General features: G+C 46.9%; 1 protein-coding gene across 6 annotated transcripts in view; it reads left to right on the top strand.

The window, feature by feature from the left end:
• The window catches only part of PTPRS (protein tyrosine phosphatase receptor type S), a gene marked incomplete at both ends in the record, with an annotated part of 97,239 nt that overhangs the window by 4,318 nt on the left and 65,152 nt on the right, over nt 1-27,769 (top strand). For 3 of the 6 annotated variants that reach the window (XM_082011071.1, XM_082011067.1, XM_082011066.1), the window contains 3 exons: nt 14,719-14,864; nt 15,822-15,963; nt 24,028-24,216. In XM_082011071.1, the coding sequence (XP_081867197.1) occupies nt 14,719-14,864; nt 15,822-15,963; nt 24,028-24,216 (477 nt within the window). Of the gene's footprint in view, nt 1-14,718; nt 14,865-15,821; nt 15,964-24,027; nt 24,217-27,769 lie in introns of those variants that run through there. The other 3 variants (XM_082011070.1, XM_082011069.1, XM_082011068.1) reach the window with 1 other exon arrangement.

Here is a 27,769-nt window from a genome sequence, read left to right as displayed (position 1 = left end):
CGCGTGGGGGGCTTGCGGAGAGGAGGGAAAACATGTGTGGTGGGTTGGGAGAGGAGCTCATGTAGGTCCATGTTCGGGCTGACAAAGCGCCTGAGGTCCTGCGTTTTGGGAGCCGGTACAATGAGAAAAGGCGCATGGAACATGTGTGCTCCGTGCCGCGAGATGTATGAGCTGGTGGGTGGCTGCATGGCTCCTCACGCTGAGATCCAGATCACGGCGACTTACAGGTGTATCTGACTCGTCTCCTCTGGCTGGTCCCTCGTGTGCTGTTATCCACCGAGGATTAGCCTCTGCAGCAGAGCTCACAGCTTTTAGCTCCGGAGTTCCTCGCTTTGATCTGTTGTTGGCCAAGACAGCAGCTGTCAGATAAGATGGTAAAAATCAAGGAGGCTCGATCTTAGGACTTGATAGACGTGTTAAGACGACATCAGTGGGAAGTGAATCCTTCTCCACTGTGAGAGAAAGCCGCTCCATTTATAAGTGTTTGAGACTGATTTGTGACAAGGCAACAGCATTGGCTGGGGAAAAAGGAAGGTGTCAAAATGTGGTGAGGCTGAATTGCCCCACAAGCAATTCTGGTACACGACAGTGTACCTGCTGGGGGCTGAGGAGCCAGGGCGATGCTGCAGAAAGACTTTTTCCCCTTGGTGGGTGCAGGCAGGAGGGGTAGAAGTTAAGGTGGGGACGTATAGGAGGTTGTGTGGTTGGTTGGCAGGTGGTGGAGTTTCTACTTGGTGTTGTACGTTGTTCCTTAAATGAGTAGAGTCTAATGGTGTGCAAGAGGAGGCAGCATCTGAATTGCATCCGCCCAGAAGGCAGAGATCCCCGAGTCCCTTCCCCGGATCCACTTGCAGCTTGCGTTCCCCATGCACCGGTTGCTTTCGCAGGCAAGGAGACACCTTGCTGTCCTTGTTTCTGAATTGCCCTTTCCTTTGTTGCCTTCTCTGTCTGCCAGCTGCGATCCAGCCTGTGGTTGCTAAGGGTTCTCGACTAGTTGTCATCCCACTCAAGGACACCAAATTAAGCTTCTGTGTCACCTTAAGTGCCTGATTAAATTAAACCTTGCCTGCCTGGATCGAGTGATGTATTTTTTTTTTATTTTTTTTTATTTTAAGATAACTCAAATTGAAAAGTTTGTGTCTTCTGTAGGAGCAGGAGAGGAAATAAATCACCTTTTGAAAGAGCTTTCTTGGGCGCAGGGGGGCTGTCATCTCCCAGGTCTCAGCTGTGCCCCACACTGCGAGTGCTTATTGGATTAATCTCTGCTGAAGAGCACCTGGGGACAGCAGCAGCCATGGGTGTTTGGGACCCAGTCATGGGTGTCTCCTGGTAAAGGATCTTTTCCCAACCAGAGGTTCTTGCTGCTCAGCTTCATTAGATGGCTAAGTTAGGGGAAAAGAGCATCTGTTTGTTGTGTAAACAAGCAGCTTGTGTGAAAATGTCATCTACATAGTGTTTGTGATGGAGAAAACGTGTCTTCACCATACCTGGATGCCAAAACGAGGGCTTTTACTCTGTGTCCGGATTTACCAAGAAGCCAATACTTATTTCTTTGTGACTTTCCCCTTTGGGTGTGCTTTTCACCAGACAGTTCTTGCACGTGGTGCCAGGAAGGACAGGATCTTTCTGGTATCTCACCAAGAGCCTGGGTCACATCAGCTTTTCATCTGTCTGGCAAGGTCTGTGTGGTTGTGTCTTTTCAAGATCAATTAGATATGAATGTCCTGGGTCACTAAAGGGAATCTACGAGGATATTCCCATCCTTTTTGTGGCCTGGCAAGCCCAATATTATTCTTAGAAGGCAAAGCAGAGTGTTTTTCAAGGATGCCCGACCAGAGGAATGTCGTTCTTCAGTGTGCGTGGGATGGAATCTGGGCTCGAGCTGGCCTGTGAGACACAATCTCCAAAGAACAGTTTTATTTACTCTATGCCACTCTCCCCTCCAGTCAAGGATGTTCTTTTGCAACATAATTGGTCCCAGTTCCCACCTTAGAGAGCTGTGATGTTCCCTGCATTGCAGCTGCCTTTAATTTTTCGGGGGTTGTTAAAGTTCATGAAAACAGTCACGTTTTATGCCATCTGCTGCATGTGGAGGAGCTAACCATCGTACAGGCTGCAGGCTGGGTAGTGGATCACAAGTCAGGAGCGTTCTCGCTCCGTGAATGCGCTTTCTCAACCTTTGTTCCTGCTTTTTGCTTGTCTAGATTTGCTTTTTTGAGCGAGGACTTCTCTCGCCGTGTTGTTGTGCGGTGTAATTAGTCTCAGTCTTGGTTTGGGGTTCTCATACTGCAAACACTAAATAGTCATGTTACAGTTTGGCAGGAGAGCCACCTGCTCCGTCCAAGGGCACAGCAGATAACAGCGTGACTATGGAAGAGATCGCAGCTAACCTAGACCTGAAGGTTGCCAGGACAGAGCATTATAAATATACTTTGGGCGTCTACTGCTAAGATTTTGAAAGGGGATATTGCAATGAATGATTTGAACAGTTGACATGAAGGAATAAGGATTGACCTGTTTCCACAGTATCGTTGCGTAGAGAATTTTTTGCATGTCCCATCTTACTTGTTGCAGACATGAAACATTGCTGTTTCATGCAGGCTTGGTTAAAACCAGTCCCACTAGTTTCAGCTCTAATGCACAAAATCATTTCTGTTTCCTTTTGAGGCCAAGAGGAAAAGCAAAACTTTAAAAAAGAAAAAAATAAACAGAAGGAGCTGCAACTGGTTTAGCATTCTACAAAGTTTCTCTGAGTCCTCCAAACCTTTAATTGACTCAGGAGCATAAAATTGAGAAGGGGAGAGAGTGAGAGAGCGTGTGGAGTGGCGCGAGCAATTTGAATAATTTATTGTCCTTTGAAGTTGCAAGAGAAATTTCAGCTGCCTTGGGGAGTAATTTCTCCCCATTCTGAAAGGGTTTCTCCTTATTTTAAACTCATTCAGAGGATGATAGTTTTGCATTTTCTGCATAATTAATGAGCATAGCTCCCCCCCCACTCTCACACAACCTCTAAAGAGTGGTAGGGTGATGAAACTTGGTGGTTTTTTTAATTAATAAAGTCAAATTAATTTGACTATGTCCTCTTCCTCCCTCACCTCCCTTAGAATTTGTGGGTTTATTCATAAATTAGTCTGAGCATGCTGTTAAGAGTGCCGACACTTACAAATCTTTAGCCTGGACTTTGATTTGTTTGAATGAATTTCAAAAAAGACGGTGTAGGGTTTTTTTCAGTTCAGCTATTAAAGATCACCTTGAGACTGGCTCTCATGAGATCACTCCGTGAGCCAGGAAGATCCTTCGGCTCTAGTTTTTCTTTGTTTATCTGTATGGGCAGGATCCGTTTGGTTTTGAGGGCTTTCTCTGTGTGGTTTTTTTTTTCTCTTTATGAATGCTATGATACTCCCCTTTCCTTTTAAGACCTGCTAATTGTGGTTAATTCCAGTAGCTGCCACTTGAGGGACTGCCTTCACCTGAAAGAAGGCGACATCTTCTGCCCTGGTGCCTGGAGGGGCTATATTACAGCCTTCTGATAAGAAGCCTTCCCTGCACCTCTTGCAGGCATCAAACATGAACAGAAAAAAAGCTCACCTTCCTCAATCACTGTCTTTGACAGAAGAATTTAAGGGGTCCTTGCTGCTGCTTTTCCATGTTTCCATTTCTCTCTCACTCATGTGTTGCACGTTTTTTCGAGCTCACTGAATCTCTAGTTATCCCAAAACTGAATTTGTTAGGTTCCCAGTACTGGCAGTTCTCAGCACTGTTGTTGGATTCTCCCTTTTTTCTTTTTTCGTGTTGATGTGCCCACTGCAAATCTGAATGATGAGTATTGTGGTTCAGAGACAGAAATTGAAATGACTCGTGTGGTAGGAGTCGAAGTTCATGATTGTTAAAGGTTGTGTTCATCCATTAGTCATGGCTTTATTAGGTTTTGGTTTCTTGTTTTCAAGATCTCCCATCTTAAGCTCCCTTGACATCCCAGTCCCAATAGACGAGCAGTTCAAGCTCATAATATACTGTTAAGATCCAGGGTAAGGTTTTTCAAGCTTATATACTCAGAATCTCCTTTTGTCCCATGGAAAATGTGGGCTGGAGTCTCTTACCAGAGGTTGGATAGGACTGATGTAACAAGCTTTTGAAAATACCCAAAATTCTGTGCTCTAGGAATTGTACCTTGCCCTTTTCCAGTAGACCAGGGAGCCTGAAAGCAAGCAGCAGACAACAGCTAGTAAGTGGAAGTAATGTAGCTTTTATTTACAGGAGTAAAAGCAGAGTTTTATCAGGTGGTATTTTATGTATCTGGTGTGCTTTTCATCCCCAAATGATCCCTCCGTGCATGTATTAGTTAGCAAATCGTGATTGGGATCATTCATTTGCTGCACTCCCTTCTGACCTGCCAGTGGGGACCTAGCTGTGTGGGTACATTTTGCAAAGGTCTTTGTCATATCGCTAAACCGAGGGTCCGAACTGATGTCCCCAATCACATCCTTAGGGCTCCTAGCACTGCGCTTTCTCTGAAAGGCCGTGAGATGCAGAAGCTTGTAGCAGTTTGTTTTCCCCATTGCTGCTGAGTCTGCTGTCACTTTTCAGTGGCTCGGGACCTCTGCTGGGCTGTATTAAGATGGCATGGCCCCGGGAGTTGGGATCCTTGCTCGTTAAGCTTTTTCTTATTTCAGGCTTGTCCCATAGGAGGTGGTTTTTCATGTTCTGGTATCCCCCATGGACTCTGATCCTTTAGTGACTCAAACAGAGCAGTGCAAGTTGGGCGAAGAGCAAGTCCTTTCTAGCTGTGTCTTTTCTAGGCAGGGGGTGAATTGAGCTTCTCCGGGTTGCCAATATCGATGACATGGATGGAGTAGAAGCTGTCCTAACAACATGGCAAGGGGAGAGATAGGTCCCTGCCTTAAGCTTCTGATTGCAAACAATCTGGGATTGCTGTCATGACACTTGATGGACAAAGGGCCCTCATTAAGTTGCCAGGATAGGTCCGGGGGTTTCTTGCTCTTGCTCTGCTCTGGGTTGTTACGCTGTGTGATAGGACTTGTGGACAAAGACGAAACGAGATGTTGTTAAGGTTGATTGAAAGCACTTATGTACCCCCAGGGTCCTGACTGGCCACGTTGCTGAGGCTGCATGTGCTCCTGTGCATGCTGATCCCAAGGCTGCCATCTTCCATGCCAGCACTGCTTGTCTGCTTCAGCTCTTGCTGGTCAGAGGGAGCAACTTTCCTCCTGGCATTCTGTTGTAGTGCCAGAACGTGAATGGGAATCCTGGCCAGAGGTCCATCTGCATTACTACCTTCTTGCTCCCTTGCCCGTCAGTTTGGTTTGCACCAGGGAGGGAGGGCAGAACTGCTCTGTGCTGGGCGCAGGCAGTAAGCAGGGAGAGAAGTGGTTGGTACACCTGAAGCTCTTCAGCTGAACAGGTAAGAGAGGGGAGGTGGGGAAACTGAGGCACGGGAGGAGGCTATTTGTGGAGCGGGGCCACAGAATGCACTGAAAAGCAAACTCAGTCTTTTATCTTCTAGATCACATTCCCTTGTGCACATACTTCGTACACTGCTAAGTGTTGCCTCTTTTCCATCCTTTCTTGCCTTATGTGCAGAGTCGTGCTCTGATGGGACTCTGGCAGCACTAGCTGCCTGCCACGTTTGCTGTCCTTTACTGCCAAAATACAGATCCCTTCACCCCCAGTGTTAATCCCCTATTTCTTATTCATTAAGGTGAAGCCCGTGCAGTGCTCTAAGCTTCCACCATGCCACAGCTCTCACAGGATGGGTAGTTTCTGGGGTGTGCACGCTATGTGGCATGAGGCACCAGATAGCCAGTTTTCCTGTGTTAGGGAGGGAAGGAGGAAGGTGGTCCAGAATACCATCCCACTCCCTGTAGAAGAGGGACAGCTCTCTGTCCTGTAGAGCAGTTTGCATCCTGTGTATGTGTATCGTTACAGTGTGCCCTGTACATTCGCATAAATCACAGTTGGAAGGATGTTTTCCTTGGCTGTATCAGGGTCACTGGGGCTGGGACTATCTGTGGCAGTGACAAATACCCCTTGTGCTATGGAGAGAGGTGGCTCCTTTCCATACATACGGATGTACGATGGTAGCCTGGAGAAGTCCTGCTGAAACTGGATGACTTTGTACTAGCTGCTGTTCCCATGCGATAAGGCACAGTCCCATCCCCAAAAACTAGCAATTTAAATAGACCAGAAGGAAGGATTACGCTTCCCCTCCAGCGGGGAGGATAACGTGGTTTTTCTCACCTTGGGTGACAGAACTAGGAATAGATCTTTGGTAGCCTCAGTCTCATCCTGCCTCCATGGCTGCAGGCTCGTACCTCTTCTTCCAAAGGGTCTGTATCTGAGTGCTTTGCAAATAGGAGCCTGAAGGCTGTGTGTATGTGCCAGATCCTCAAAATTACAAGCCTCATGGTAAGAACAGCTTGCATGGTGCTGGCTATGAAGGGTCTGCTGCCTCATCCTGGCTGAGGGGAAAGGTGGGAGCTGGCAGCACAGGCAGGCATCAGAACGGAGCAGATGTTGGGGTTGTTGGACAGCCAGCGTAGTAAAGGTGTATGAAATGAATTCTTGATCTTTCTCACCTGTTTTCTGCTGTGTTAAATCCTGTGCTGGGTTGCATCCTTCACTGCTGTCCTCCCTTCTCTGGGGCCTTGCAAGAAAGGAGAGGGGTAGTCTTACAAGTGACATTCCTCCGTGTCCCAACAGGGGAAAAGCCTGCATTCACCTGCATATAGCCCAGCTTTTCTGAGTCAAGTAAGGGCTTGTTGGATCAGCAGCAGGGGAATAGCAAGGTGGAAGTATTTCACTTCTAAAAAAAGGTCCTCGATCTTTTTTTACCCTCCTTTCCCCAACCTTGCCAGTCCCATCTCCCTGAAGGGAGCCAAGAGCTGCTGACAGTAAGAGGAAGTCTCTGTCTGAAGCCTATAATTATCCTGTCTGCCTTCCCCGAAAAGGCCAGTTGGGGACCGAGCGTGCTTCTGTTTCATGGACCAGCCCTGCGTTCTGCTGCCTCCCCAATTACTGCTTAATGGACTTTTTATGATGATAAGACGACTGGGTTGGGGAGAAGTTATTGACGGGGAAATGGAATATAATTCACTCTCTGTTTGTTTGTTCTGTCAGAAAATCCTCATTTTAATTTTATTTGTGAGGCACTGAGAAACAGCCCTTGGAAAAAAAGTGCAAAATATGTCAGTAAACCCGTGGATTTCAAGGGGACCAGTCTCTCTGCAGGACCTCTCCAAGGGGTGTTTTCAATCTCGTTGAGTATCTCCACAGAGACTCTCCCCACAGCCTGCATCAGTCCTGCTACCAGTTTGCAGCTCTCACACCTCTCACGAAGAAAAATGTAAATTATGGAGCCATCTTTCTTGCCTCTACCTCTCTTGCAAGCTCCCCCGCTCCCTAATGCCGCTGCTTTGAAATACGTACCCATTCCAAACATCGCATTCTTGCTCCCCACTCTCCATCTGTCTCAAATTTGGCTGCTCTCTCTTGTTTTCATCTGCTCCGTGGTTCGTCTCCTCTATCTAATCTTCACTTCCTTGCTGTCTCTGAACACCTCCCTCCTCTCCATCTTGCTCCAGTTCTTTTGCATTTTCCCTGTTGATCTCTTCTCTCCTTATCCCCACTCATTTTCCCAGCCTTTCTACCCTCTGCTCCCCTCTGGCTCCCCAACTCACTGGTGTGACAGAGCTGTTCCTCTGCTCCGCCGGCCCCAGCTGCTCCACGCTCCCAGCCCGATCCCTCAAGTGCAGGGCTTGCGTCTGCTGCGTGCAGGCAGACCGCAGCAGCACGTGCGTGTAAAACGCGTTTCCTAAACCAGCAACCAAACGCTCAGTGCGTGGCCGGACCCCGATCTCACATTCTCGGAGAGGTTTTTAGGAGGGGAGATGAAAGCTCTACCACCCAGGGCTGTAGTTCGGGGAGTACCTTGTGCTCCTTCTCCGCTTGTGAGCCTGTCAGCAGCTGTGGAAAACAGGGATGGAGTTTCACTAGATCAGCAGAAAGTTTCAGCCCAAAAACCAAAGGGGAGGGGGAGGAGGACGAAGAGTAGGGGGGTTTAACCCTTTGCATCTCAGTGAGAATGCTGTCAGATTCCTTCCTTGTTGTTCTAGAAGTTAGCAAGGGGTGAGAAATAACGAAGAGAGATGTCCCCGTTCAAGCTAACAGGACCTGGTTGTTGAGAGATTGCAAAGCTTTTGTCTGGCTTTTGGTTTTTATCTTCTCCAACCAAGAAGTACATGTGGAAGAAGGTCCGAGAGTCCTGTCTCTAGTGACTTTTTTGTGGTTATTTTCTTTTTGTATTACAGTATTTAGAGGCTGTAGTTGTGTGCAATACCACCTGGGGTATTGAGTGCTGGACAGATTTGTTCTGAGACCATCCTTTGCTCCAAATTGCTTGTAGTGTCTAGACCAAGACAGGCAGGCAGGCAGGTGTGAGAAATGAGGATTGTCACCTCCGCGCTACATGTGGCAGACTGAGGTGCGGGGAAGGGCGAGTACCCAAGGTCAGCCGAATTTGCGTCAGAGCCAGAGATCTGAATCCCGATTATGGGAATCATCTGGAGCCTGGAAGAGCGGATTGGGATGTGCTAATGCTTACAGTGAAATACCATTGACCATGAGTGGCTTAACGGACTCATCTTTTACTTTTGTTCTGGAAAGATAGAGGTGCATATGTGTGTGTGTGTGTGTGTATATATATATGCACAAAAAAGGGTACATTTTGATCCGTTCAGTATTTTTGAGCTAGGATACAGGTTGTCATTGGCTAACGTGCCCTGAATCTCTCTTGTAGCGTGGGCATGCTCTCATGGTGGGCAACTCCACGGGGAAATGTCGGGCTCAACACCACGGGGCCGTTTGTGGAAGGTCAACTGGGAACAGTGAGCAACATGATGGCTGCAGTATGCATTTAGGAAGGCTACGATAAGCCAGCCAAATGGCAAGAAAATGGCCTGCCTGCTATATTCTTGCTTTTGCTTTAGTTTCTGTGGCGAGTCTCAGGTACAGTGGAAAGCCCTCTCCGTTCCCCAGGGTGGCAATAATGAGTGTTTCTTCACCGGTGAAGGAGGAGCCGAAAACCGGCTCCTCGTGTGCCAGCGCCGTGGGTCAGCGGCACCGGCGCGTGGGCCTCCACCAGAGCGCTGACAGCGGGGAGCACAACCACCAAAAATGGAAGCAAAACCTTTTAAAATATGCGTTTCGCAGCTAGCTTTCTTTTGTCTCCATGGATTGTTGCCACTGTGGGCGAGGGGCCCTTTCAGCCAGGCTCACGCTGCTCTCTGTGCTGGGGCCAGACGAAAGAATAAGTGGTTTGTCTTTATTTGTGGTCCATTGTTGAGGTGCTTTCCTGGGGGTGGCAGGAGGAGGCTGCAGAAGCGAGGGGTTAAGCAGAGAGGTGAATTTTGGCAGCTAAAATCAGCACTGGGTCCTTGCTGTGGGGCTGGAGATGCGGGGAGAGTGCTGGGAAGGTCAGGAGGAAGCAGAGATATGGAGGCGCATCTCTGCAGCCCCCTCAGGGAGAGCCTGCAGGGTGGAGGGACAGCTTACACACACACTGCCCCTTCCCTCCCAAGGCTGGGGCAAATAGTACAGTAATGTGGCCAGGGACCATCCTCTGGCCTTTGCTTTGGTGCCTGTGGGGTGAGATGGGCCTGTTACTATGGTGGTGGTGCCTCCCGGCCTCCCCTGTGGGGAGTGGGTGGAAGGGGACACGGCAGACATCTTGTCCCTCTCCCTGTAGGAGCAGCTTTCTGCCTTGGACCTGCCCCAAAGCTGTCAGGCTGTAGCTCAGGAGGGAGGAGAAATTTCAGTCAGAGTTGGGTCTCCCAGCCATTTTGGCAGCAAAGTGTGTGGGGTCTTCTCTTCCCTCATGGCAGAAAGGTGGAGGGCTGCGTGCCGCCGGCTGATCCCACGCCTGTCAGTACTGAGGGCTTTACCTCAAGAGCTTCATGGTGTAGGGCAGGTTCTGGCCATATGTGTGTGCTCCTGCAGCCCAGGCTGGAGGGGCAGGGGGCTGTCTTCAGTCTGCTCTTGTTGGCCCATTCCATACGTTTCCCAAATTGTCCATAGTGGACAATCCCCTGAGCCAGCACCAGAGCGTTTTGGCTGCGGGTGGCTGGGACGGTGTTGGGGTATTGATCTGTCAGGCTGACACAAAATGCTTTGAGAATCAATTTTGTCTCAGGCCCAGGGGAGTCAGTATGTCCCCACCATGACCTGCCCCTCTCCTTACGCCCATTTGGGCTAACTCTGGTCAGCCTTCCCTGAAACTACCCGGAGAGCTGGGAAGGGGACTGGCAGCTGCCGTACTGGTTTTACACAGCCCTCTGCACCACCAGGACTTCATTCGACTGCCTTTAGCTGGGCCGGTGTGAGTTTTCCCCTCAGCTTTTCAGGCTGTCTCTCCTGTTTTATGGCTGGAGCACACTGGGGTAGAGTGAAGAAAGCTGCTCCTACCCAGTGGTGTGGTCTGTGAGGCTTAAATGCATTCCCTCCTTGTCCCTCCATAAACCCACTCACAGTGCTGGCAGGAGGGGCGGCCGGCTCAGTCTGGGGACCAGGCTTACGGGAGGCAAGGGAGGAGGATCCATGGTGCAGGTTCATAACTGTGCTTTTCCTTTTTCTCCTCGCCGCACCAGCTCCCCTTCGGCTGTCAGCTCAGATACGTTAAGCCTGTTTGTGCTCTTGCCTCTCTCCCACCCCTCAAACCACCTCTGAGTTCTCGATCCCTTTCTCTGTCCTTGGGTTTTGATGTTTCAGACAGGCATATGGTGGCCAGCCTGTCTCCCTCGTTCCTCGTCCATCACCCGCCATTCACCATGGCAGCGGTTCCTGAGGGGCATTCGGGTTTAAAGGGTGAGATGTCCCCTCCTTCTCCCCACTCCTACATCTTTCAAGCTTCCTTGCTGCAAAGCTTCCAGACTGTTTTGTCGTCTCTGTATCATTAGCAGGGAGATGTTGGTGGTTTTTTTTTTTTTTACATGACTGCGTTTGAAGAACTTTTTCTGCTTTGGTGTCACATGAAAGAAGGAAGGAAGGAGAGGTGAGGCAGCAGCATTTTCCTCTTCTGTGAGGAAAGCTGCCTTGGTGTGCAGCCCTTGTACGTGGGCTGATGTCTTACCGTGCTCCTGTAGTGCATGTGCCTCGGGGATGAGTAGGAGACCCCACCTGTATCACCTCGCAGCTTCTTCTCAAAGTCTGCGTTAGAATTCACGAAATCCCAGCAGCAAATGTGGGCCATTACCCTTCTGAACAGATGCTGGCACCGCCCATGTTTCTCTAGGCCTGTGCTTTGGAAGGTGAAGCCAGCTGGAGGTTGTGTCCGCGTAGGGGTGACCGGGAGGTGAGCGCATGGTCCCATCAGCTGCCCTTGCCAGCAGTCGGGGACGCAGGGCGGGAGCAGAGCTGGCTGGAAGGGGTGGCAGTGGTTAGGTCAGAGGGCAGACCGTGTGCGTGCTGATGGTCTTTGCGGACACAGTTACAGAGCACGAGATGGATGGTGAACATGTGTCTCTTCCTTACAGTCTGTGGCAACTATCCAGTGTGTCACTTGCCCTGGCTGTTGCTTTTGGGAAGTGCGTAGGCGTTGGGCAGGAGTGAAGGGCTCAGTTTGACTTGATGGCTTTCCATTAAGCTGTAGAGAAGAATCGCAGGTACACAGCAGCCATCCGGTCTTTTCAACCTCCTCTCCGGAGACCCAAACCCAGCAGGAAACCTCTCATAGTAGGAAAATTCTTTTAAGCTCCAGGTTTTTCCATTGCTGTTTTGATACTGCAAAAAAACAGGTTCTGCTACGTTCCAAGCGGAGAAAGAGGAAAAAGAACTATCTCTTGTGACAACTGGACCTAGGTGGAACTCAAACTCAGTCTTTCCAAGACTGACTTGTTCTCAGCTCTCCATGGGGGAAGATTGGTGAAGTGATATAAAATCTCCTGGATTGCAAATATGTCATCTGGAAAATGCCTGTCTCTGATTTTTGTTTTTTTATTTAAAACGGAGGTCCTGCAATCTTGACAAATGAGGGGAAGCACGTAAGCCCCTCTGAGTGGGCTGATAGTGTTTCACTTTCGCACTGCACCTTGTTCCTGCTTTTGGAGCCTTTCAAAGCAATTTGCAGAGCTGGAGACTGAATTCTAACTGCATGTTTCACTGCAAGCCAGACCTGGCACGGCAGAGCTGTGGCAGTCCTACGCAGCATGTAGGAATTTGCTTCAGCTTTGTATCATCACCACCTCGCCTGCGATAGCGCTGCCTTTCTCGTTCCCGGAGGGGAGAGGGTGGCTCTGCGACTGGCGTGGGCAGAAGCGCCGAGTGCCGCAGTGACTAGGACGCATAGGTGGAGAGCGCAACGGGTGATTTGGCGGAGGGGGGGAGAATCAAAGTCTGGAGCTCAGAGGCTTGGGCAATTTTAAAATCAACAATTTAGCTTTGATTTTCATTGATTTTCCAAGTGAGTAGCAAAATCTAATGGATTGTTTGATAGGGATTTTTGTTTGGTTTCGTGTGTCTCTGTCTCAGAGTGAGTTTGTCGTAGGCAGTTCAACATCACAGTGAGCTCTGGAAAGCAGTGTTCGCAGAGCAACTCACCTTCCCCGTTACCACACTCTGGGTCAACAGAGGTCCCCAGAAGAGGATGCTGAGCAATGAATCCAGGCTCACACTATTTTTTGGAGCACCGTCCCTTTCTTCAGGACAGATATAGAACCTTATTTTTCTCCTTAGCTCTGCTCTCATCGTACTGCTTGCACCCATTTAAATGTATATGTGACGTTAAGGATTATTAGGAGCTTTTATTTTAGGAAATGAATAAAGTGTTCTTAAAATCCCTGGATGTTTTTGGCTGTACCTTCAGAACTGACTTCTGCAAGCTCTTCACATATTGAACTGAGGCGAGAGGAAGGAGGTCGGGTTGTGGGCAGAGTGAGCATTTATATTTTAGCCTGAAGCAAAGTTTTGGTTTTACCTTCCTCAGGTGGAAGACAGATTCCCTGGTGCCAGTACCTCCAGTGGGACTTGCTTGATAACCTTTAGCTGTAACATTGCAAAGACGACTCTGACCTCTAAATATAGATTTGGATATTTATAAATCTGATGCTTTGTACACACAGCATTCGGCGGGATGTAAACAGCTCCAGCAAATTGTATTTACCTCCAGCATGGAAACAAATGCTTGATTGCATCACATGAGCTTGCTCAGTGGCTTTTATTTATATACTGCTGGCCACACCAGGCAGGGAAAGGGAAGAATGCTTCGTTTTGTCTTTCGACCCCTAAAAGACCCTGGAGATGTCTCTCTAGCTACCATTTGCCCTCCTCTTAAGCTCTTTGGTAGGCTGTTTACATCTTATTTTATAGACTTTGAGTATGTACGTATAAAACACACATTTCAGAGTCATGTGGTCTACGTTTCTCAAGAATAACAGACGGAAACTTTATGATCTGAGTGATTTTATTTGAACACAGCTGTGGCCTTGTGATTTAAATATTTCAATAAATTTTAAGCTAACTACATGAGAGAAAACTGTGCAGGGAAAACAGGTTAGAGCACAGAAGGAGGATTCCCTGAGGTTAGAGGCAATATGGGCTCTGTGTGAACGCTCCTGGCCTCGTCTTCCTCTCATGAGGAGGCCCTTGACACCTTCCTTGGTCAGAAAGCCCATCCCAGCATCCTCTTCCCTCCTTGCAGAGGTGCTCTTGAAGGCAGTCAGACATGCCTGGCAATCAGTGCCAGGGGGTGAGGGAGAGGTGCTGCGAGCTCAAGTGTTGTTCTGTTGCATGAGGTTTGGCTAAAATGCAGCCCCAGACTCTGAGTGTGTTTGTTCAGGCATCACTGCACCTTTAAGCATCTGGTTATGAGAGGAATTCTGAGGAGCTTTTGGCTTCTTCCTTCAGCAGCATGAATTCCATGTTCTTCTCAGATGTTTCTCAGATGAGAAGGGGGAGAAGAGGGGAGGGGGGAACTGCAGGAGCAGACGGCAGACTTGGCTGCCATGCTCTTGGTCTTGACAAACGGATTGTTTTGAAATGATCATGACTGTCGTTTGTTGGGCTGTATCCTATCAACTTGCCTGTTCCAAAGCATGGCGTGCCTGTTGCTGTGTAAGTGTACCAGTGAGGGTCAGGGTAAAGATTTGCAGCTAAAAACAGAGGTGTACTACGAGCCAAGGAGGTTTCACACCCTAAAGCCACTGGCATCAGCCTGTTTCACACCATCATCCTCAGGATCTCATGTGCTCCGTTTATTTCATGGTCCTTCTCCCACCTTTTAGCGCTATGTTCCCATAAATCTCCCCCATTCCTCGGTGTTTTGGTCATCTGCTTGGGTATGGGGAGGGCAATTCAGTGTTTCTAGATGTTGTTTTCAGCTCTGTCAGCCTTTGGTGATGATCATTAGATGGGTTTTGCAAGGGCAATTTCACCTGTGCAAGAGAGTTAAAAAATCCACTTTTTAAGAGAGGCTTTGCAACACCATCATATTGCAATTTCTTGGTAGGATCAGGCTCTTAATTATTTTGTGCTGTAGCTTCTTCGTATGTAAAATAGAGGTAAAGACTTCATTCCCAAAAGGCCAAGAGGTTTAATTCCATCTGGGGTTGTTAGAGAATAGCAGTGATAATGCTACTATTAATTACAAACAGTGTTTATTAGAGTTTGTCTTTCCTTTTGCCAATGATGACATTTCTTTTTTTCCTAAAGGTCCCCCTGTGTTCATTAAAAAGCCTGTGGACCAAATTGGTGTGTCGGGAGGGGTGGCCTCCTTCGTATGCCAAGCGACTGGGGACCCAAAGCCACGGGTCACCTGGAACAAGAAAGGGAAGAAAGTGAACTCTCAGAGGTTTGAGGTAAAATATGTCCTTGAAATATGTGTATGTGTAAAGAGAGAGAGACTGACAGAAAGCAGCTAGCGCTCTTCGTTGGCCGTTCTCAGACACGATAATAAGGGGCGTTTGGAAGGGGATGAGTTTTAACAGCAGCAGGAGTGAAATGCAAGCTCTTGGCCATGTCAACAGCTGGATTTGTTCCAAAGCCAGAGAGAATTTGGCTCACTTACATTATTTGAGTTTTTCTTTTGTTTTGTTGTTTTTTTTCCCCTCCTGGGATATAATATATAGCTGTCTTCTTCCTTCCCTAAGAAACAAAGTAAGTACCAACTAAGCTGGTGCTTCTTCAGCTCTGTACATGCACCTTTCATTACCCATCCATGGCTCATTATTTTAACCCTGGGACAGCCTGGAGTAACCATTACAGTTGCTGGCAGCCAGACCCAAGCAATTGGTATTGGTGAGATAGAAATGAGAGTGGAGGAACAAGGACCAGGAGGTCATCCTGTGGAATTTGCTGTGGGACTCAGCCCTGCCACGCAGCTGTGCGCTGAGAAGAGCTTTGTGGTGTCAGCTGCCCATGCAGATAGAGGAACAAGGCAGGGGTTCATTTTTATTTTGTTTTCACTTGGTCCATTTTCTGCTCCTTCATCACAGTTGTACCCTGAACACCCACTCCCCCCAACCCCATCACCATGGCTCATTCTTTCAGAGCGTTTGAGATATATGTAGCAGTTTCAGTGGGTCAGTGGTCAAGGACAGGGTTTAGCATGGGACAGTTCTCTGGCACCTTGACGTCAGTGGAGAGACAAGTTGACCACGTTGGTTATGTGTAGCGTATTGTGGGGCAGCTGCTGAAGCGTATTTGTGAGTATGCATGCTTGTATATATGCTGATGCCTTCTTCAGAAGCAGGAATGAACCTTTTACTTGCAAGCCAAGGATACTTACTATGTGTGTGTCTCTCTTTATTCCCCAGACAATTGAATTTGATGAAAGTGCAGGTGCTGTTTTGAGGATCCAACCCCTCCGGACTCCCCGGGATGAGAACATCTATGAGTGTGTTGCTCAAAACCCCCATGGAGAGGTCACCGTCCATGCCAAGCTCACCGTCCTCCGAGGTAAAGAGCATGCCTGCCTGCCATGCATCTGTGTTACAGGGGAGAAGGGACCCTTCAGCTTCTCCCTTCCTTCAGATGTGGCCAAGGCATGAAGTCCTCCTTTTTTTGGTTTGTTTTGACCTGTCAGATCTGTTTGCTGTTATTCTCCCAGAGAGTCGTAAAATTGCTATGTAAGAAACAAAGCTAAAACTGGACTACTTTAGGAGGTTTGACTGGATGATGTGCCCAGGTTCCTTCCAACCTGAATTATCCTATGATTCTGATCTTCCCTCCCTCCCAGTAAAAATTCCTTCCCCAGGTTTATGAGCAGCTCCCCATCATTCTCCTTAGAAATGTGGCATTGTTCATCCAGCCACCCAAGAAAACTTTGTTCATTGAGTAATCGCTTAATGGGCTGAGGTTAAGATGATTATGCATCTGCATGGGCTTTCATGTAGTTGGCAGTAATGCCAGCCTCTTCCCTTATGCAGGATACCTATTTTGCTTTCTGGGCATCTTCCCTCTTTCCAGAGGTCCTTTGCTCCATGCGCTCTCCAAGGAAACAGTTCCCCTCTCCATTTTGTTCTGGTTCTTTTTTTTCATTTGTCCCCACCATAGAGGATGTTTACATGGATGCCTCCTTCATGTCATCTGTTTGAAATCTGCTCCCTGAACTTGATGTGGGAGAGGGAACAATATGTTATTGCTGTGGATGCCTCTGGATGTTTACTGTTACTACCCCGGAGATCTGTAAAATTGCTATGTGAAACACTAAGCTAAGCTGCTTGCTAAAACTGACCTATTTTAGGGGAAAAGATGTGTGGTGTTCTCTATTCAAACCACAGGGCAAAGCAAGTGATCCTGGCAGAAAGGGTGTGGTGGATAACTGCCTGAGAGCTCCTGAAGGGAGTTTAGCTTGGGAGCATCAGCTATTGATGAAGCCATCAGCAGTAGGTGCTATAGAAAAGTCATAGGCTTTTGAATAGGGGTACTTGCAGTAAGAGCCATCATTTCTGCAATGAGCGTGGCTTACAACAGTTTTAGGTGCTCCAGGCAGTGTGTGGTCCTTGTAAGGCCAAGTGGTAGCTCTGCCTGTATGACAGTTGCCTTTTCTTCAGCAATTTCAGTGTTCTCTCCAAGAACGTCCTAAATCTTTTTGTTTGAACAGACAGTGAGCACATCCTTAATAGTGCAGAGCGAAATTAGTGTGCAAATCCCCAACGTACAGCAGTAAATGAAGACCAGACATAAAGGGCACATGGCAAAGCCCTTGACCTCCCCTTGTAGCAGGGAATATTCCTTCTGCTGCCCACCTGGAAGGCTCTGTGTTGTCAAGACGCTGGCTGCCTTTGTGCATGCAAGCCCATGGTCCAGTCATGCCTGACAGATTTATGTAGGTGCACTTAAATCTCTGTGTAGCTCCTTTGCCTGGCATGGCATTTAACCTTCTGTTAGCAGTACATGGTGGGATGTATCTGTCAGGAGTTTGGAACAGCGCTTTATGACAAGAGCATGCCTAGCTGAGGTTATCCCAGAGGGCTGGGAGCCTTATTCTTCACAGTTGTTCCCATATATTCCTTGGGAGCTGTGACAGTTTGGGAGAAGTGCCCCTGCAGTCATATTCAAAATTTCTACCCCTTGAATTTAAGTACAAGCAGTGGCAAGAGAGAAGGTTGTCCTCTAGCTGGTGCCCTCACAAATCCTCTGGATTCTCACAGCATTTTTAAGGCACTCTCCACCAAAAGAAAGCTGCAGTGTATGGGAAATGATGAGCTGAGCTCAGTGACTGTCCTTTGGGACCAAGGTTCTTTGTACGTGTCTTTTTGCAGCTCTTCCTTCCGGTATCAACATCATACACATGTCAGCTAGAGAGAGAGAAATGACAGAGCAGGAGCTACATCTCCCCACTGCCTGACTAATTACACACTTTACTGATCCCACCAGAACATTATTACTGTGTGCTTTGCTCCCGCGTTGTGCTGCTTTCACAAGCACTCCTGTTCTGTTTGCCTAATAGGCCCTTGTTCGGTAGCTTTGCTAACCGACTGTGCAAGAGCAGCTAGGGTGCCCTGGTCATGAAACTGGGGGGAATGGTAATTAGCTGCAGGCCTGGGCCAAGATGTTGTTGAAGAGCATCAAGGAAGCAGTTTTTATTGCATACCCTCCCGTTTCCTGCTCAGCTGGAGTTACTCCATCCTTAATCTTTCCTTAGCTTTCACACAGCAAAGACTGTCTCCTCTTTATCTGCATTTTTAAGTGCTGGGAAAGTTAAAAGGACCAAGCACAAATCCACTAATCTCCACAATGACAAAGTTAGCATGCTGGCATTTATTCCCCTCTTTTTCCTTCCCAATTCTGCATTCACCCACTCTCCTGTTTGTCTTTTCTCGATCTTTCCTTGCAAGGCCGCCTCCTCCTTTCCGTCTCTCTTCTCTCACTTTCAGAACTAATGCTTAGCATAAAGATGGGGGCTGCTCCTCAGCTTGGAGATGAATGTGAGCTGTCATTTGCAGAAGCTGTTACCTTGGAATACTGTGGAGTATGGAAACCTGGGCCCCAGCTGTTACAAACTCTGCAGGATGGGCTTTGTAGTAAATCAGCCTGTTGGCTGTGCTGTTGTAATCACAGTTCGACATTCATGTGTGTACCTTCATGCTATACACATGCATGAACAGTTACAGGATTTCCTCAACACCGGTGCAGATAGTCTCATGAACAGAAGAGAAAAAAAACCACATTCTTCCCTACTAGATGCAGCTGCTGAAGGGATTGAGAGTAAACCCCTTTTGAGCTTTTGCTCATGACTACTCCTGGATCAGACCCTGATAGAAATCCACATGCATCCACTTAAAAACAGAAAGCTGCAGGAGAGGAAACCTTTGGGAGGTTCTGAGAAGCAGAACTTGTGAGATGGACACCATTCAGCTTACACAGAGTCTCTTAACACCAGCTCTCCTGGCTTGTTTGTCCTTCCTGCTCAGCTTCTCAAGGGATCTGAGTTTTGATAGGGCTGTGAAGACTTGCTGTTCTTTCCACAGCTGGCTAGACATAGTGCCTGCAAACCTGATTCCTGCAGAGCCTGAAGAAAAGGAAAGAAAGCGGTTTTGGGAAGCATTTTCCAGTTATTGTTGACTCCAGCTGCTGTCATTTTTCATTATAACTTAGGCAGAAAGGAAGCTAATTGGCACAGGCACCCCAGCTCCCAGTTGGTATAGTTTCTCTACGCTCCACACTCCCAGGAAATGCATACATATTTTTTATTATTATTGCTTCCTGTATCCAGATTATACTTTCCCTCCACTTCTTTAGTAGCCCGAGACAGAGATTCTTGTGCTGCGAAGGATTGTCCTATGCAGTCAGCAGCTGAGAGTACAGCCTTGCTGCAGCTTGCTGTCTGCATTGCCTCTGCTGCTGGGAGGCACAAGCTGGATTTCAAGCAGGGGCTGGACTGGCTTAGTTCTTTGCTCTGTTCAAGCTGATAAGAGTTCCGTGGAGGTTACCCTTTGCAAGTCGTAAATGCAACATGAGCCCATACCCCAGTGCTTGGTCCAGTTAAATGTAATGGAACAAAATTTACTGTGCCCTGATATACCACTCGCTGCATACTGGCCAATGCCGTCTTTACTCAGGCTGCTATGGACAGACGTTCAGAACTTCTTTTTCTAGTGATTCCCCGTTGATTTATTTTTATGAAGAGTTCTTCTCTGACAATTCTGGCCCGAAATTTTCCTCACACATTTCCTGCTCCAAGAGGACATCTGGTGTGGGCATGTATAAAGTTCTAGCAAGATCCCTGCTGTTTTGTTGTTTTTTGTAATTGTTGGCTTTAGATCAGCAGAAGGTAAACAAAAAGCAGTTCTAGATGCTCATCAGAAAGCATCGAGTCCCACAGGAGCACATCTTAAACAGAAGCTGGCCCCTCTGAAATGTGACCTTGCCACTTGAAAAGTTCTTAGCAGTCTTTCTTCAAACTTGACTTGTTTTGCTTTTCTTGTAGTGTCCTGAAAATCAGGCCGTGTTGAAAGCAGAGTTGTTCTGTAGCTTATGAATAATGTCAGAGCAATTTTAACTCAGATGCCTTTATAAGGAGGGTACAGAGGGATACATTAGCGTAGGGATGGCCATGTATTACCTGCTCTGTTATGGGGTCCAACACAAATGTCTAAGTGTGTATTTATTGTGTATAAGCCTGCAAATTTTTAATAACAACATTGTTATGCTATTTACTATTTTCATAGCAAAAGTTTCAGATCAAAATACATGGAATCAACAGGCGGAGCATGTCACTGAGACTCCTGGCATGTATTAAAATTGCCTTTGGCTGTGAGATAACAGTTAACTAAGACACGGGTATATACACATTGATGGAAGTATCTTGTTGATGTAATTTCACAAGTTGCAGAATGCTGGGATACCTGTTGAGGAGGGGCAGCTGTAAGTGAAAAGAACAGGAATAAGTTTCAGGAGTGCTGGATTTTCATGTTGATTCCGCTTCAAACTAATGTCACTCAAGCTGCTTCATCTCTGTGCGCTTGGTTCTTTCACCTTGAAGTGGTTGGCTGCTTAGGGACCAGCCAGTATCTGTGAGCTGGGTCACATATCTCCAGAGAAGAACGAAGAATTCCTCCTCTTCTTCATTTCAATCGCATCCTCATTGTGGCTTTCTGCATTCAATACATAGTGCGTCTGTATGTGCTCACACCCTCCTTCTCCTCTAAATTATTAAACAACTGTGCACACCCTGCGGGAAAAAGAGCAGCAGCAACACCCGCTTTATCTTTCTTTATTATCCTCATTTCCAGCACAGCTAATTATCTAAACACAGAGCTGCCACCTTCTAGAGCAACAAGGAGACAGCGAGCACCGGTGTCTCCCTTTGCTGTAGCTGGCGTCCCTTGCTTTTTCTGTGTGACCATGTGTGTGTCAGCACATGCGCCCAGGTTGGTTCGAGGCGTGCCCCCCAGCACAGAGCATGTCCTCCAGTAGGATTTATTATAAATGAACGCTGACATGCTCTTCTCTCCCTGCCTCCCTCCATCCCTCCTCCCCTATTCTTTCTCACCCTACTTTGTTCAGTGGCCTTGAGGTAATTCACCAGCTTTGCATCGGTGGGGGGACTTTCAACAACGCAGTCAAAATTTAAACAACGCAGAGTTTGGGTAGGAATGAGGTGTTTGGGGTGCTCTGTTAATATGGCAGGCGCAACATGTGAAAACATTTGCCTGTGTAAGCTAACATGATTTTCAACAGCAGGCAGCTGCCCAGATGTGCCCTTGAAGTGTCTTCAGCTTGCATCTTGGTTCTTTTGTTCTTGCAGTTACCCGAGCTGCTTTTAGAACGAGAATTCAGAATCCAAACCATTCCTTATTTATTTATTTACTTGGTAACAGGTTTGGGCCGGTGTTTGGGGATGGATGGGGAGGGTGACAGGGCATGTGTGTGCATGTCTGGTGGGGATTGAGTTGAGGTTGTAATTGCATTATTACAGGGAATCCAATTGTTAGGGGATGAAGGCAGTTTCACTTTCCTGGCAGGAAGGAAATCTGAGCACTTGAATCAGTGCAGTATGTGATGTTCAGAGATGCTTCCTCTGCTGATCTGATCCTCAAATCTGATCACGCCTCTAGTTGCAGTTGTTTTAATTAAACTCAGAGGAATTCTGCACGTTGTGCTGCAAGATTAACATTTTTGTTTAATTAGAAACACTCCGTAATAATAGTTGTACCAGGCCTCCCCCAACACACACGCACATGCACACACACACACACTCACACACACCCTGCCAGTCAGAGGGCTATTCTCTCTCTGGGTTAATTGGTTCATGGAATTAACGGACGCAGGTTTGAGCCAGGTGGAGTAACATCACCAGGGAGCAGGATAAAAGCAGTAATCAATAATGATGTCATCTGCAGCCAATGCGGCAGCAGCTCCTCGGCTCCTTAACAACACACCACCGCCTGGTTAAATAGCAGAAGGGAAGAGAAGACGTTAAAAGCCTGGCTGAAAGCTGTGCAAAGGCAGAACAATTCCCAGGGCCCCTCTGTCCTGAGCTCACTCTTGGCGGGGCTAGGGTTTTGCGGCACACATGATCTGCAAGAGCACACGCTGTTTGGAGGCTCCTACAGTGCCCAAGCACAGCCTGGTGGACTGAGAACTCAAAGGTTTGGTTCAGTCCCTAGTTAAAGATGTTTATGTTTCTATTTAGAATGCAGTATCCTGGTTTAGGGGTGCTTCAGATGCACTGAAATGACTACACCTTTATACAACTGTAAGTTTGTCCATACCAGGAGATCCATTCTACTTTAGCAGTTATAAAATGTTATGTGTTTTTGTTTGTGGTCAGATTCCTTTTATGTATGAGGAGAGGTGTGGTTAATACATTTCACTCTCCAGTGAGTCACAATAGATCCTTTATAACTCTCCAACAGTGGTCAGAGGAAGGAAACAATGCACATTTTAAACACACAATTGAGGCATTTAAACCCTTTTCTTCTCTGCCGTAGCTGTGTGCTGCTAATAACAGCATTAGACAAGAGTTCCTTGGCCTCAGGTATCAGAGAAGCACACAGACCTTTAGCTCTGCCTTTGTGATCTTCATAGGTTTTTAGAAGTTGAGTGTGAGGCACAGCTGTGTGGAATAGCTCTTACCCAAATCATGTGTGTTTGGAGCTTGCATAGAGCAGTACTGGGATCTGGCGGTTCTGCTTTGCTCCTACAGGAAAAGGCAGCCACCATAGCAAGGCCACCGCGTTTCTCTCTTGTTCCACCATCTCTGGGATCAGCCATAGGTTTGACTCCGTTGCTTCTGTTATGTGGTGTGCCAGCAGTAGGAAATGAGCTCTTCTGTTTGCAGTTGGCAGGGATGTTTCCCACCAAGGCAAGGGTTTCCAGCCCATCTCTGCTGCCGCTGTGAGAGCTCCCATGCGTTTCAGTGGGGGACTGATTGTGATGTACGTTGCTTTTTTAAAAATCCCACCTTTTAAAATCCTCTATGTTCTTTCCTTTCTGTTTCCTTCACCTGCTTTTGGGATGCGTTTAATACCATAGATTCCCAAGGCTGTGATTCCTCAACACACTTCATTTGAAATGATGGAGAGTCCCTATAAAGTCTCACCCTGGTGCCCGCATCCTCCTTCCAAGCTGCCCTCCCGCAAAGACTGATGTTCTGGGGGAAAAGAATGGCATGTTCCTGAGCTGTATCAGGCAGCATAAGAAAGCTCTCTTCCACATGAGTTAGGAGGTTGTGACAGAGATTATGGGGGAAGCGCTGAGGTTTTGTATTAGTTATCACAAATTAGTCAGCATCAGTTAGGATTGCCCTCGTCACCCTCATTAGTGAAGGCAAAGGCAAGATTGAGAGGAAGCGAGAAGCTCAGTTGAGCCTGTCTTCTAGGTGCTGATGCCACGTCCCTCTTCTAGGGCAGCAGCACTCTGAATTAATAAATCTAAAAATCACACCCTGTCTGACAGCACTTGGCTTACTGTTGTTATGTGTGTCCCCTCTGGTAACTACAGCGGGATGATATTTTCCTCTCCTTTCTCTCCTGGTTTCCACTGTATCTTTGACAGGCCTTTTCACGTAGTCGCTTTCATTATTTCTCTTGTGCAGTTTGTTTCATACTATGGGGTTTGGAGGGGGAAGATGAACCGCTCCTTTTAAATGTCACTGTATATAGACTGTACTCTGCAGTGCAGGGATCTTTGCCATATGTATGCACAGCTTCTGCTGTAAAAACAAATAAGTGCAAGTCACTTACCTGACAGAGGGATTCAGTGCAAGACCAGGAGAAACTTTGAAATTGCTATTCCTATGCCCCAAAGGATTTTAATAGATTGCATTTAAATTTAGAATCTTCTTGTGGGACGTTTCAATAGTCACACAAAATGGACAAGCTGGTACATTTTATTGTATCATGTGTTCTCACAAACCATCTATGGACCATTTACTGTAGCCTTGTTTTAAACTACATTGCACAGAGTACTGGCCAGCAAGTCTGCTTGATGCTTTCTTCCGTGAATGTCTCCTTCACCTGCCCGGGTCCCTAGTGCATGTTTAACTACTCTTCCTTTGTTCTCTACCACCAGAGGACCAGTTACCTCCCGGCTTCCCCAACATTGATATGGGGCCTCAGCTGAAAGTGGTGGAGCGGACACGAACAGCCACAATGCTCTGTGCGGCCAGCGGGAACCCAGACCCAGAGATCACTTGGTTTAAAGATTTCCTGCCTGTCGACCCCAGCGCGAGCAATGGGAGAATAAAACAACTGAGATCAGGTAAGGCATCTGTGTGAGACTGGAGGAATTGAGACCTAGGTAGAGCTTTGAAGAGACTGCTCAGAGGTTTCTGAAGCAGAAGAGAGGGCTGATAGACACAGGCTCCACTGGTGTGGATTGGGGCATTAGCTTTTCTTTGGTTTTGGGACTCACGTTCTTACCCAGGGAGTGGTTGGAGTATTTTCCTCTTCAACCCCTGACGTAAGGGGAATCATAACAGGGCAGCTGGTTCACACCCAGGAGACACAGGAACTAGTTCACTGGATAATGGTGCCCTTGTGGCTCAGAGGAAACTGGGGAGTGGATGGGGCCTGAGGGTTTCTTCCTTAGACCAAGAACCGGGTAAGGAAGAAAGAGAACCGCTACAGCAGACATGGCATTTTAAGGCCACACACCCCTGGTATACGGTCCACAGCTCAGGCAGCCTCTTACTGTCAAAACATGGTCCTGTTGGAGTAACTTGAGCCTCTCAGAACTGGTGTTGAAGAACAGCTCTTGCAACATCTCTCCGGCATCAAGTCCCTGCAGTCATCGCTGGAGAGCCATTGTGAGCATTCTGGAGTGACCCCTTGGTGTTCAGTGGCAGTGCCCATGGAGTGGATCTCCATCAACAGATGTACCCCAGCTCCGTGGCTCTTGTCAGTCTTCCGTCTTTCCCCATCTGCTTGTCCATCTGTCTCTTTTGTTTGTTTTATGTTTGTTGTTTTGTGTGTGTGTCAATGTGACATTTCTTAATATTCACGTTTCAGGAGCTGTTTTTATACTTGTTAAATCTGCCAATTCACTGTGTGAGAGTGTGTGTGCACGCGCGCAAGGAGGGCACGGGTGTATTTATTTTTGAATGCTACTGATAAAGCGCTTCCATTGTTAGCTGCAAAAATGAAACAAGCTTTGGAATTTTTACCTTTTGACAAAAAAACAACATAAGAAATAATCCTTTTCAAATACTGCTTGGACTGGCTGCTTTGACCCAGCCTAGAGAAAACGTGTCTGTGTGGCTGGACCTAGGAAGCACAAGTGTCACTTCAGCTACTCAGAACATTCTTTTGGCCAAGAGAGATGGGGCATTTTCAAGAGTCTTTTTTGGCAAAAGAATGGCATTGTTGTAGGCAAAGGGAAAGCAGAGGCTTCAGTGAAGCAACTGGGGTTGCTCTGTTCATATTAGACATTTTACAAGTCAGCCAGTCAAGTGACAGCCAGCTACTTCTGCCCAGACCTCTGCTGGCCATGAAGATATCTGTTCTGACTACTGTAATGCTGGGTCCGAACATCAGAGAAGGCAACTGCCTGGTTTTTCTCTTCCCTTGTTTGGCAAAGATTCTATATAAAGATTTTTAGTTCAGTATAGTTTCAGTTCAGTGTAGCTTTTATATATCTGCATAAATGCATCCTTATTCAGTGAAGCAAACTTACAAGCAGATACTTAAACTGCTTTGTTGAATTAGAATGGATTGTTGAATCCCACAAACACAGATGAGATTGACCTCCCTGTTTTATCGTAACAGCTGAGGCAAATGCAAATAAAAAAAAAAAATCACTCAGCATAAATAATGAGAGGTAAACTAGAATTATATCATGCTCTGTGACCATGATCTGAAATGCGAGTAATGCACAGGCAGGTTATTTTTAATACATTTATCATCTTGCTAGAATGCCTTTGTACTCCTTAACTGGCTTTGATCTGGTATTTTCCTTAAAGCCACCTGAGTGCTACATTTTTATTCCAGTGAACTGGTTAGCCTCAGAGTGAACCCTTGGCCTTTCCGACAAATCAGAAGATACCTGCTGAGAATTAATCTCATTTACAGCTGCTTTGAATTAGTAAGCTGGTGAAACCGTGAAGCATGCTGTTGTCCTTAGGGGCGGAAACCTGTTGCTTGTGTGAAAGGGAGTGCAGGTTCCTGGACTGTCAGGACTTCCCCTATTTCATCTACTTTTATGGCCTTTCAAAACTTGCATGTTCTGTGATGCAAAGGCCTGTGAAAATGCAAAACATATTAACATTAGGGTCATCTCTACTGTGTTAGTATTTTAGTTAGTGGAAAGGAGTTGTTTTAAGACCAAGACAGAGCAGATTCGAGTGTGTATTTGTAACCCAAGTGTGATGTGCAAGGCAATGCCTGTTTGAGCGCTGATGATGCTGCTAAAGTCAGAGCTTAATTTAATCCATTTATCTTTTCAGAAAACAAACTTCGCTGCCAGAGGTGTGGCAGTCGCACAAGTTAGGGTATTGGATGCTTCAGGACACTGCTAATGAGCTTTAGTGTCTTTCACCCACGGGTCATCAGTATAACTCCAGCCCAGCTTCTTGGGCATTAACAATTAACACCCAGCTACCGGGTGTTTCACAAGCCCTCTGTGAATAGGAATGCAGGGAGGGGGAATGACCCTGGTACTAAATAACTTCATCGCTGCACTTTGTGCTAACAGATGTAGCACAGAAGCCAGCGACTGTGTTGCCTCTGAAGATTTGTCTGTGCATTGCTCCCTGATGGAGACTGGGACAGGCTGAGAGAGCAGCAGGACAGGACAGTCACTCAGATTCTGCCCTGAGATGAAGTCGTCAGGGTAGCAGCCATGCTGCTTTATTATGGAGGGTGTTAAGAACTGAATTTATATCAATATATGTTAGTGGCAAACATGCAGATTGGCTCATTAAAAGGTACAAGTGAAATGTCATACACAGCTTTGCAAAATTGGGTAGCCATGGCCAGATTTCGTTCTCATTTATATTAAAACTGAATGTTTCGCTGGCAATATAAATGGACCTCCCAGACCATGGTCATTATATTCACATCATCTTGTGGACCCATTATTTTATGGGTCTTCAGCATAATTGAGGAACAGGTGATATGTCATTAACTATAGAGGGTTTGCTCTATCCAGTATTTCTTGTTCTCCTTTCCATCTCCTGATAAACTTTCCAAGCAACTGGAAATCTTTTGGTGCTTGGGCGTTTTGACTGAATGAAAAGCTGGACTGGCAGTCAAAGGTCTAGGCTCGTGCTTCCCTTAGACATGCATGATCATCTCAGCCTTAAAGACCCAGGTTGTCTTAAGCGTTTAAGTGGTCTTGGTGGTAAAGAGAAACTGCTTAACCCTGATGCAAGCAGTCTCAGAACATTAAAGGTAGAAGCCAATGTCCTTTGCTCAGCCGTGCCACCTAGGGGGATAACGGGAAGCAGCCTGCAGCCACCTTCTGGCATCATAGAAACACGAAAACCTTTTGTCTTGTGTGTTGTCTTGTGTTTTCTAAATAACTGGCTATAACAAACTTTTTTCCTTTTTTTTTCACTTTTTTTTTTTAACATTCAGAGACCTTTGGTAAGTTTGTTCAATTAAAAAAAAAAAAAACACCAAACCAAAAAACCCCAAACCTGCTAATGTCCAGATTTGTAACCCTTGCCCTTTAAACTAATTCCTTTGTAACAGCTTCTTGAGAGGCATGCTATGCATTTCTTCTACTAACTCTTTCAGTAGGGATATTCTGCCCTCTTAATGAATTTCTGCAGGGGTATTGCAGGCTACAAAAGAATAATAATCATCCTAATTAA

Source organism: Phaethon aethereus (assembly GCF_964289735.1).
Source record: "Phaethon aethereus genome assembly, chromosome: 26".
In the NCBI taxonomy this organism is placed as follows: Eukaryota; Metazoa; Chordata; class Aves; order Phaethontiformes; family Phaethontidae; genus Phaethon; species Phaethon aethereus.
The sequence above is the reverse complement of the archived record's forward strand: the minus strand, read 5'-3'. Positions and strand labels throughout refer to the sequence as shown.